The sequence below is a fragment of the Sinocyclocheilus grahami genome, unplaced genomic scaffold, assembly GCF_001515645.1.
Source record: "Sinocyclocheilus grahami isolate Dianchi unplaced genomic scaffold, SAMN03320097.WGS_v1.1 scaffold128.1, whole genome shotgun sequence".
NCBI classification, from domain to species: domain Eukaryota; kingdom Metazoa; phylum Chordata; class Actinopteri; order Cypriniformes; family Cyprinidae; genus Sinocyclocheilus; species Sinocyclocheilus grahami.
In genome coordinates this window covers 58,410-70,915 of record NW_015505307.1, presented here as the reverse complement: position 1 = coordinate 70,915, position 12,506 = coordinate 58,410, and the positions used below count along the sequence as shown (strand labels likewise).

Here is a 12,506-nt window from a genome sequence, read left to right as displayed (position 1 = left end):
GAGTCTTTTCTTCCGTATGTTAAAATTAAGCGCAGCCTTCGATTTCTCATTACAGTAATTGTGGGGGAAAAAATTATATATTATGTAAAGTGTGAGGTATTTATACATGATGCAAACAATTGCTCATCTGCCTATAATTAATGCTGATTGAAATGAAACAAGTGTAATACCTTTTTTTCCCATTAGATTTTGGGTTGAAATGTAACTTGGATGTGTTTTTGTGATATTCATACCGCTGTTGTTTTGAGTAGCATTAATCACAGACATCCAAAAGCAACTTGAGCTATAGGCTTATACGAAATGTAACGTCTGTTTCAATAGTAGAACCCATACAAGCTAATTGTTTAAGATCTTTCGAAAGTAATCATAATGTAATAAAAAATAAGCAGAATCTCCTTCAATTGAAATGCTGCTACCTATGTCTTTCCTTTGCCTTATCAGATGAAGTGAAGTTTTTGAGGATTTGTTAAAGGGCTGATTGTTTTTTTTAAATTTTTAAGTGAAGTTTTTGAGGATTTGTTAAAGGGCTGATTGTTTTTTTTAAATTTTTTTTTTTATTCCTGTTCATCAATAAGCTCGTACCACATGCCCTGTGAGTCCTGCTGCATCATGTAGCCGTTTTCATCCAAGCCCTATGAGAGACATCACCATAATATTTAATAGGGCTTATGGTAAACCAAGTATCCTATGTTGGACATATTATAAAGCAGAATATCTCTAATATAAACAACATAAGACTATCAACATCAGTGAATTCTCAGTGGACACCATGTAAAAAAAGAAGCAGGGATCAATCACAAACCTTGAAACCAAGAAATTGTACATTTTGATATGCAAACACTAAAAAAGTAAACCCAAATGCTGCACAAAATCTGTTCGTAAGAGGGTGGGTGAAGGTTTAAAACAAGCACAACTTGTTTACGGAGATGTCAGGGACAGATTTCTCAGTAAAGACTTATTTAAAGAGCACTTTTGATAAAGCACAAATGTGCCCTTGACCTAACCAACAGCACTGAGTACCACTTTAAAAAACTGAAGCGTTTTCTCCAAACCAAGTCGATCTATATGCATGTACAAATGATAAAAATCAATAAACTTTTTATCTGGAAACGACTAAGGCTGCTTTGTGCATGTGTCTGTGTCAAATGAAGTTGTCACAGTAAATTACTGCTGTGGTTGTGTGATTTTTTGACTGGCCTAGATTAAACTTTTGCATGTCGAATGATTTAATGTTTAGATTCAGAAGTGGTTCATATGGTGTCAGTGTAAGGCTGACATCTTTTATTATTATTATTATTATTATTATTTCCTGATATTTAGATGTTTAAGAAAAACATGCATTCATTTTTTTTTTAAGGGATCTCTAAATTTTCAGTGGTTTTTACCAGCATGCTACAGATGGCGTCAATCAAGCTTTTATTTAATGTGGAATATTTTTTGAGATCATATAGGGAACTAAATTATGTCATGTCTGTATTTTTTTCTGGCAATTATGGAGAAGTGTGTTTGCCTTCTAGTCCATGCTTACCTAAAAATGATTCACAATCTTTTTTTTTTATGTTTAATCAATTATATGATCTATAAATTATTCAAGATGTACGGTTTAATTTAAGCTATACCATTTAAAAATTTGAGGTTGGTATGCTTTTTAACGTTTATGAAAAAAGTCTCACCAAGGCTGAATTTATTTGATCAAAAATTCAATAAAAACAGCAATATTGTGAAATATTATTCCTATTTAAATGAACCGTTTTCTATTTGAACATTACATTTTTTATATTATGTTTTTCTTGCAGACACGAAAACAAACAAACAGACCCTTCTGTATACAATAGTGCAATATGTAAAATGAAGCATGATAATAAGACAAAAAAGGAGAATGGCTATATATAAAAGACCAACATATCCTACAAAGAGTAATTACAATACAAATGATTGCTACAAACCTAAAACAACTGAATACATCATTAGTCCTTGTGGCTCGTCAGAAAAGAAAAAACTGGTTCCCATATTTTGCAGAGTTTCCAGAGATGGTCTATCTAATTCTTTCTAGATGTAAGGTAGATGTGAGTCCAGTTAGCCAGTCAGAAATGAGAGGCCTACAATTTTTCTTCCACAAAAACAGAATAACTTTCTTAGCTACAAACATATACAGTACCATATTGGACACAGGTAACCTTACCTTCGAACTGCGTGACTCCAGCAAATCTGACCAACCAAAAATTGTTATCATTGGGTCGGAGAGTAAAACACAGTTACAGACCTTAGCAAAAAACTGGAATATTTCTAACCATAAACTCTGAATCTGCAGCTTTACATTATCACATATGGGGGAGACGGAAGGATAGAATTTGCTAAGCTTTGTTTTAGAATAGTGACGTCTGTGTAATACCTTGTACTGAATAAGTTGATGTCTTGAATTTAAAAACATGAATAAACAGTTAAAAAAAAACATGAATAAACGGCTAAATATTTTTGTGGGAACTGTGATACATTTCCCCCCCAATGTTTGAAAGAACAGCATTTATTTGAAATAGAAATATTTTGTAACATAATAAATGTCTTTACTGTCACCTTTGATCAATTTAATGCATCCTTGCTACATAAAGTATTTATTTATATATATAAAAAAAAGACTGACCCCAAACTTTGAGCGGTAGTGTATATGTTATGCTTTGTGAGACGTGCTGCATTTAACAAACAAACACACCAAAAACAACCGGAAATTCCTTATTTTCAACACATTTTCTTCAATATTGTCTGTAAATGTTTCTGAAACTTTTCTCCAACTAGAGCATAAAGCACTGGGTTTAAGCAGCAATGTGAAAAAGCCAACAGTCGGCAAGCATAAAATGCATAATCAAGACGAATGGATACATTACAGTCTATGAATGAAGACAAACCATAATCCTGCAGGATTCTCAAGAACATAAGAATGTTGTATGGAGCCCAACCCATGAAGAATACCAGCCCGATGCAGAATATTAGTTTGATAGCCTTGTGTCGCCACTTTGTTCGGGATTGTGCGATTGTCTGGAACATTCTGACTTGACAAAATCCCATGATGCAAAATGCAATCAAGAAGAAAACATTTTGTAAATAAACAGCGGCATGTTTTACTTGAATGCTGTCAAATTCACAGTAAAGAACCCCTTCCTGTTCTAAGACTTGGCTACGAAGGGAGATTAACAGTGCAGCTGTTCCACTCAAGATCCATACGATAAAGGGAGCAACCGAAAAGCATCTGCATCTCTCCCAGTCAGACAGAGGATGAACCACTGCCATGTAACGCTGAACGGTCATTACGGTCAAGAACAACACGCTGCTGTAAAAGCCCACATAGAAGAAGAACTTCACAGCTTTACAACCAACCTCTCCAAATGTCCAACCCCAGATGTAGTACGAGGCCCAAAACGGAAGGCCAAAAGTGAACAGCAGATCTGACACGGCTAAATTGAGGATCAGGATGTTGATCAGCGATCTAAACTTCTCACACAGCACCAGGATGGCCAGAACCAGCAGGTTACCAATGCAACTAAACACAACCAGAAGAGCGAAGAAAACTGGAATAACAATGGATCCAACTTTGACCACCTCTTCTTTGCGACAAAGTTGGTCTTCTGGTTCTGTAGATGTATAGTCTTCAGTCATGATGTTCTCTATATGATCACATTCATTTTGTTATTAGAATGTATTATTATTATATTTTATTATAATTCGATATTTACTTAAAACATGTATTTACTAATAAAATAATAAAGAAAGAAGAATATTCTTACCTTAAGTTTTTCAGTTCTATTAGTACTACTTATTCTGGCAAACTGAAACAAATCGCTAGAAAACTGTGCGGCAAATTGAGGCTAATATTGAGTGACGTGGATGTTTTGGGAGGGATATTTTTTGGGAGTGTTTTTATGATCAATGGGAGGGTTAAAGACACCTACTTGAAAACTCAGCTATTTCTCTTTTCCTTGACAAACGTGAAATGAAAGTATTGTTCTCACAATGAAGGCAGTTGTTCTTTAAAGTGTCGTGGCAAAAACAGTTACATAATAATATTCACATGATTTGTTTCCTTTTCATTATTAACATGAAAAGGAAACAAATCATGTGAGTACTATTAGGTAAACCAGCTATTTTGAAACTCCCATTAACTGGCAACTACCTTAAAATGTTACTAAGGAATTGCCACAACACTTTAAAGAACGACTGCCTTCATTGTGAAAACGATACTTTCATTTCACATTTGTCAAGGAAAAGAGAAATGGCTTAGTTTTGAAGTATAGCTCTTGCCCTCGCTTTTGTTTCAAGTTTAAAATAAACAGCAGGCCAGAGTCATTAAATAGATGAAGAAAATGCTTTTCAAATCATGTATTTATGCCATAATTATAACTGCATTTAAACTAGGCTACAAACTAATAATGTTATTAACCTGCTAAAAAAATAAATGCAGAAAAAATAAGTTTGGCATGATCTCAAATCTTCAATTTTCCTGTGTGTGTAGGTCAATGATGATGCTGTGCTTCCTTCCACAGACCATGATTTACACTGTCACGTGAAAAAAAGAACATTTCCTCTCATAACTACATTTGACGTATTTCACTGCACAAAATTGCATAATCTGCATTTTCACATACAGTTCTCACGGTTTATTTTACAGTAATTTTAGCTGGGAGTATTTAAGAAGTTCATCACTTCATTCACAACATACTGTATGTTCCTTAAAAAACTGACCTGATTTGTTTGTGTATTTGAATTGGAACGTGCTTTTACACAAAGATAGCATTGAAATATTTTGTTGGTTTCAGGTGTTCTTTGTAATTTGTTTGATCATTTGAGCCCACGAGCAGCCAGATTGTTCAATCTTTAAAAATTTGTAGGAAAACAAACATTGAAGGAATAGTTCACCCAAAAATAAGAATTTGCTGAAAATGTATTCACCTTCAGGCCATCCAAGATGTAGATGAGTTTGTTTCTTCAACGGAACAGATTTGGAGAAATGTATCGCATCACTTGCTCACCAGTGGATCCTCTGCAGTGAATGGGTGCCGTCAGAATGAGAGTCCAAACAGCTGATAAAAACATCACAAGTAATCCACACCACTCCAGTCCATCAGTGAACATCCTGAGAAGTGAAAAGCTGCAAGTTTCTAAGAAACAAATCCATCAAGACGTTTTAACTTTAAACCATCATGTCCGTCCATAATCACGCTTCCTCCTATGAAAAAGTCCATCTCCTGTTGTCCTCTCACTTCAAAATCCACAGACATATTAGTTTAAAACTGTTTTGGACTGTTTTTGCTTGTAAACAGTGCTTGATCTGTGCGTATTTCTCTTCTAAATCAGACAAAACGACTTTTTCATTGGATAAAGTAATATTATTGATAGAGGACTTGCATTTTAGCTGAAAGCAGTGGCTTGAAGATAAAAATGTCTTGATGGATTTCTTTCTTACAAACAAGCTTGGAATGGAGACTGGAGTGGTGTGGATGATTATGATGTTTTTTTCAGCTGTTTGGACTCTCATTCTGACGGCACCCATTCACTGCAGAGTGTCCATTGGTGAGCAAGTGATGTAATGCTACATTTCTCCAAATCTGTTCTTGTGAAGAAACAAGCTCTACATCTTGGATGGCCTGAGGGTGAGAAAATGTTCAGCAAATTCTAATTTTCTGATGAACTGTTCCTTTAAATGTGAATAACAAAATTAATACTCCGGAGATTTTTTCTTTTTTCATATATTTGAATCTTTTCACAAAACCTCCTTGAAATTTCTCGTGAAGTATTACAAAACATTGCATCTACAAAAACTAAAATCGCTGGGTTTATGCAGCAGTGTGAGAAAGCTTTCATTCGGCAAGCATAATATGCATTTTCTACACTAGTGCTTACTTTACAATCAGTGAATGGGTGGAAGGTCAAAGATTTTAGGAACATGACAATGTTATATGGAGCCCAACCAATAAAAAACACCAGTGCAATACAGAATATTAGTCTAACAGTCTTGTGTCTCTTATTAGTCCATGATTTTGTGATCGTCCGCAGCATTCTGCCATAGCAATAACCCATGATTAGGAATGCAATGAAGAAAAAAGCATTTTGAAAATAAGCAATGCCAGATCTCCATTCAATACTGTCATATTCACAGTATAGGCTCTCAGATTCTGTCATGACTTTGCTATGAAGTGAACCGAGCAGTGCAACCGTTCCACTCAGGATCCAAACGATAAAAGGAGAGACGGAAAGGCCTCTGCATCTCTCCCAGTCAGACAGAGGATGAACCACTGCCATGTAACGCTGAACGGTCATTAGAGTCAAGAACAGCACGCTGCTGTAAAAGCCCACATAGAAGAAGAACTTCACAGCTTTACAACCAACCTCTCCAAATGTCCAACCCCAGATGTAGTACGAGGCCCAAAACGGAAGGCCAAAGGTGAACCGCAGATCTGACACGGCTAAATAAAGGATTGAGACATTGGTCAGGCATCTGAGGCTTTTGTAGAGCACAAGGAAAAGCAGAATGAGGATATTACAGATGCAGCTCAACACAACCACTGCTGTGAAAATGAGTGGAATAGCACTGGATCCGACTTTCACCTCCTCTTTGCGACACAACTCGTCTGAATAGACTTCAATTAAGTAGTTAGGGTCAACTGTATTCTCATCAGTCATGTTGTTTTTTGCTATTTGTACACTGGAGGAAAACAACAACAAAACATTGAAAATATTTTCACTTAGAAAGTGCTTGTAATTTTCTGAAATAATTACAAAAAACAGCAAGTAACACATTGAATTAAACATGAAAAGACTGAAATAGTATTTTCTTGTAAAACATACTCCAGCAATCTTTGTTCGATTTATGGCGTTGACGGTTTTATTTACGGTGTATACTGTATTAAAAAAAAATAGGTAGAGAAACAATATTTACTCAGAAATTGCTTTTACATTTGACTAATAATTACAAAGAAACATGAAGTTGCAAATTGAGTTAAACGTGACATTTTGAAGTCGTAAAACTGAACGAGTATTTTCTTTATTTGCAACTTTGAAAAATCATTTTTGTCAGTGTATGGAAAGATATTAATACAATCTCTGCCTTTTCATTAAGTAAAAATGTATAGACGTTATATCAGTCAGTTTAGCTTTAATAACTTTGTCAAATGAATATATACAGTACATGACTTACCTGAATTATTGATGATATTGATCTAGGTAGACCTCAGTGATGATCAGAACAGCATATTAACCGACCAATCCAGACGATTACAATCTCTAGTATAAAATGATCTGCAGTTTCATGAACTGTTAATATATCGACCAACTATAATAACTACAAGTTATAAGAACGTGTCAAGTCAGTGTATTAAAACAGCATGCTGATTTCTGAGTGATGTATGGCAAGCAAATGAATAAATCAAATCTCAGATATTTTCTTCCCATATTTCACAGAAGAAGCTGAAGTGGCTTTGTGATCTTTACAATTGAAGCAACTGCTCTACTTAAACTATTTTGCAATGACAGAGGAGGCAACAAATACCACAGGAAAGTCACCTACTTTCTAATGAGCAGAGACCCAAATAATGTCAAATGTGTCTGCTCTTCTCTGCATTAATGACGACACATGGGGTTCTTTCATTACATACTTTCAGTTATATTTTTATATGCAGAAATGAGATTTTCAACAAACACAAAAAGGAAGAAGAACACATGGTTATAATTTAGAACATGATTTTCTCACAACTGAATGCGTTTTACTTTTGAGTCTTCTCTAGCTTCATAAGAGAGTCTCGTGCTCAAAATTTCCAATGAAACAGCAATAAATTTTGCTATCAAAAGTCATTTTCATTTGGTTTGTAACTTCATTTCCTATTATACTGGGGGAGAAATGGAGTAGCATTTACATAAAAAAAGCTAGGGAACAATTAGCAAATTTCACAAATAATTACAAAGAAAATGAAACTGACACATTTAATTCAGTATAAAAAAAATTAAGTAAAATGTGTAGAAAGACTGAAACAGCCTAGCATTTGTAATCGTTTTATTTACAAATTTGTCAAAGCATCACAAAGTCATACATTAGCTAAATGTATTGCTCATTCAGATTTATCCGATGAATTCTTTTACACTAATTTTCCCCACTCATTCCTTTGCTAGAAAACAGAAAGAACACCTTCAATAAACTTGAGGCAGAATTTATGAGGATATAAACCTGATTGGATGTAAAACTTGTTTTACACGTTTTGTGCCTATACTGTGTATGCTAATTCATTTTCTGACTGTCGATTTGCCCTGCTATTAATTGAGAAGTGTATTTATTTCACTGATAAATGCACTCTAAAAAGGGGTTCTTTACACTTAGTAACAGTTCTAGTTTGTCCTGAAGAACCATGTTTTGTGTGTGTATGTGTGTGTGCTAGAATGGTTCTTTTCCCCACCTTTTTGTTTTTGAAATCTGTAGCTGTCAAAAAACATTGCATTTTGAAAATCCTTTCAAAGTGTTACGGTTGGTGCTAATAAAGCTCACGGAGACGAGGATTAACACTAGACAATAGACTTTAATAACAAATACTGGGGACAGGAATGAAATATACATCAACATAAACCGACAAACACTGAGGGAGAACTGAGGACTTATAAGCATGAACCAAACAAAGGAACTAATGAGGTAACTAACAAGACAACAGGTGGACAGAATGAACTAATTAGAACTTTTACTTTTTTTTTTCTTTTTTTTTTTAGAAGCTTTTACGTAAAGGTCCCCTGAAATGCCTTGAAACACGCAGCGTTATTGGGACAGGAATGAAATATACATCAACATAAACCGACAAACACTGAGGGAGAACTGAGGACTTATAAGCATGAACCAAACAAAGGAACTAATGAGGTAACTAACAAGACAACAGGTGGACAGAATGAACTAATTAGAACTTTTACTTTTTTTTTTCTTTTTTTTTTTAGAAGCTTTTACGTAAAGGTCCCCTGAAATGCCTTGAAACACGCAGCGTTATTCTATGTGGTGACCATTTCAACTGAAACAGGAAGACAGGGTGGGACATATCGAGCAGCCACGCCCCCTTTTTAAATTAGCCAATAGCGTTTTGTTTATATATGCACGGGTCAGAGCCGTTGAGCTCGGTAAAGCCGCATTTGACAGCCGCAGTCATGATTACCCCCTAGATTCAATATGAAACTCATATAGTAAAACAAAATAGTGATCATAATTATGCTGAGGCTGTGTAGTTTTAAAAGTGTTTAATATGCCGACTCGCGCATATGATGCTCCGTGTGGTCTCTAGACCGGAGCCAAAGTCCGGATCAGACTGTGCGCGCTGCCACAGATCACGTGACACAATGTGAAACCAGACCTCATTTGCCCCAATCAAAAGCATATTTACACTATCTGAATCGTTCCCTATCGTCTACATTGTACACTACGTGCCATTCACTGTACAGGAAGTACTACACTGTGAACAAGCGACCGATCTCAGCCATAGTTTCAGCGTCTATAGTGTAGGGGCGCATTTGATTGGTCAGAAGATTTGATGAGAAGATGAAGTACGATGTGACGTCAAAAAAATCGTTGAGCCGTTTTGGCGGAAGTGACGAACTAAAAACTTTGAATGCTTATATCTTCTAAACGCGAATTTTGCCACTGTTTTGGAGCACACTGCCTTATAGATAACCTTAAGACTAACATATTGATACTAACTTGTAAAAAAGTAAAAAACTTTCATTTTGATTTCATGGGGACTTTAAATGGAAGAGCGGAATGGATTCTATTTAACACCGAAAAGGGTTCTGCTATTGTTACAAACGGAAGAATTTAGAACCATTTCAGTGTAGAACAAATGTTTATAGTAAAAATGGGCAGTACTTTTTGACCACAAAAACTGACCACATTCTTAAAAATAAATGTTTTATCTTTTTTTGCAGCATTGCCATTGAAGAGCCATTTTTGGCTCTCCAAAGAACTTTTAAGTGAACAGTTCTTACAAGAATTCATTCCTAGTGTGAAGAATATTTCAATAATCTAAAGAACCTTTTTTCTCACTATAAAGAACCTTTTGAGCAATAGAAAGTTTCCATGAATGTTAAAAGGTTCTTCACGGAACCATAATTCATAAACTGGAGTCATATTTTATGATCATGCAGGATTTTACTTTTACTCTGCGTTATCCATTTAATAAACTGTACAAGCAGTGACATAAACATGAAAGTCATAATGTACATTAAATTCATACAGTAACAGACGAAAGAAGGTATATAGATATATTTTAATTTCATATTAGAATATTTTCTTCATTACTAATGACACATATGTTGGTGGGCTTATTACGTACTTTCAGTTATATTTTTACCTACAAAAATTGAGAACTTTTAACCACAAAAAGGAAGAACACTGGTTATAATTCGGAACATGATTTTCTCAGAACTGAAAGCTTTTGCTGCTTGATAGAGAGAGGAATTATCCTCTAAAGTGGCACTTTGTTTATTTCAATTTCAATTATGCCGATGTAACGATTGCAGTTATATTGGCAGAAGCTGTGCAATGGCTCAACAAGGTTTTCAAATAATCAGCTCCAGCATATCAATAATAATAATAAAAAATGGCTGCAACAGTATCTCTGTGTACATCATTCACATTGTATTTGAAAACTCAAAATTGGTTCGCTGCAATCGGTAAAAGTACTTGAGTTTTCTCTTAATACATTGAACCCTGCGATTGATTTTTTGCCAATCTGGTTTGACTGGAATTGAGGTTTTTTTTTTTTTGAAAGATCTTCTGCAGAATCATTTTTAGATGATTCCTGAACTTTACTCCAACAAAAACGTAAAACACAGGGTTCAAGCAGCAGTGTGAGAAAGCTATCATTCGGCAAGCATAATATGCATATTCTAGACTAATACTTACTTTACAATCAGTGAATGGGTGGAAGGTCAAAGATTTTAGGAACATGACAATGTTATATGGAGCCCAACCAATAAAAAACACCAGTGCAATACAGAATATTAGTCTAACAGTCTTGTGTCTCTTATTAGTCCGCGATTTTGTGATCGTCCGCAGCATTCTGCCATAACAATAACCCATGATTAGGAATGCAATGAAGAAAAAAGCATTTTGAAAATAAGCAATGCCAGATCTCCATTCAATACTGTCATATTCACAGTATAGGCTCTCAGATTCTGTCATGACTTTGCTATGAAGTGAACCGAGCAGTGCAACTGTTCCACTCAGGATCCAAACGATAAAAGGAGAGACGGAAAGGCCTCTGCATCTCTCCCAGTCAGACAGAGGATGAACCACTGCCATGTAACGCTGAACGGTCATTAGAGTCAAGAACAGCACGCTGCTGTAAAAGCCCACATAGAAGAAGAACTTCACAGCTTTACAACCAACCTCTCCAAATGTCCAACCCCAGATGTAGTACGAGGCCCAAAACGGAAGGCCAAAAGTGAACAGCAGATCTGACACGGCTAAATTGAGGATGAAGACGTTGGTCAGGGATTTGAGGCTCTCGTAGAGTGCAAGCATGACCAGAACGAGGATGTTACCGATGCAGCTCAACACAACCACTGCTGTGAAAAAGATTGGAATAACAAAGGATCCGATTTTCACCACCTCCTCTTTGCGACACAACTCGTCTTCATAGGCTTGGTTATAATCATATGTTGCATTCTCATCAGTCATGTTGTTCTGCAACAGCAAACTATTTCAGGTTTGCCCAAGTTCAGTTCTTTGTTCCCTACCGACGGTTTCTGTGGAGAATCAACTCAAACATCAACACAATCTGCATTTTCATTAAGACAAAAGAGAAAAAAGTTATATTAATCAATTTATCTAAATTTATCCCAGTGTGAAACATTTAGTTCTTACCTGTTGCTCTTTTCACTGTCAGTTTGCAAGACAATAAACTATCTCTTCTCTAACTAAACAGAATCAAACCAGACTGATATGAAATATATAAAACATTGTCCCCACAGGCTGACCTTCTTGTCCAATAGACAGGTGATCAGAGATGTGGTAGAGGTGTTCGTGTTTTTCACTATTTATACTGAAGAGGAGGTTTTTCTTCCTTTTTTTTTTTTTAAAACACACCATGCATATACAAGCATGCCAATCATGTACACAAAAGACCGTTTGTTTGTTAGACAGAAATATCAAAATTAAGTAATAATTGATGGAATAGAACAGATATCATAGAAGAATAGTGGAAGAAAAATAATTTTGTAATATATTATAATATTTAATGTTATTGCATTACATAACTAAAATAAATAAAATGATATATATATATGTATATGGTTAAATTACATTTTATTAATCAAAAAGCATGTCTAATTAATTAAAATCATGAAACTTAAACAATTTAACATCAATTTATTAAACGTTTAACAAATATTACGTTTAGGGCCCTATGAAATGTTTTATTTGTCCAAACTTATGTTTTATTGTAACCAAATTCTGTTTTATCATGTCTAATTTGAAAGCATAAAACAAGTTTCAT

The 12,506-nt window shown here is 35.1% G+C and overlaps 3 protein-coding genes across 3 annotated transcripts in view; all 3 read right to left on the bottom strand.

Annotated features, from left to right (window-relative positions):
• Nucleotides 1-2,736: 2,736 nt before the first annotated feature.
• On the bottom strand, nt 2,737-3,651 carry LOC107590461 (chemokine XC receptor 1-like). Its single transcript, XM_016279204.1, has one exon. It carries the CDS (start codon nt 3,649-3,651, stop codon nt 2,737-2,739), a length of 915 nt encoding a protein of 304 aa, XP_016134690.1.
• A 1,179-nt stretch (nt 3,652-4,830) lies between these two features.
• Nucleotides 4,831-6,672, bottom strand: LOC107590483 (chemokine XC receptor 1-like). Its single transcript, XM_016279236.1, has 2 exons — nt 5,762-6,672; nt 4,831-4,864 (listed from the first exon to the last, which is right to left on the bottom strand). The coding sequence occupies exons 1-2, from the start codon at nt 6,670-6,672 to the stop codon at nt 4,831-4,833; spliced, it is 945 nt and encodes a 314-aa protein (XP_016134722.1).
• Nucleotides 6,673-10,320: 3,648 nt separating this feature from the next.
• The window catches only part of LOC107590460 (chemokine XC receptor 1-like), a 4,110-nt gene continuing 1,924 nt past the window's right edge, over nt 10,321-12,506 (bottom strand). The window contains exon 2 of the mRNA XM_016279203.1: nt 10,321-11,757. Within this exon, the coding sequence (XP_016134689.1) occupies nt 10,703-11,689 (987 nt within the window). The 5' untranslated portion in view covers nt 11,690-11,757 and the 3' untranslated portion in view covers nt 10,321-10,702. The remainder of the gene's footprint in view (nt 11,758-12,506) is intronic.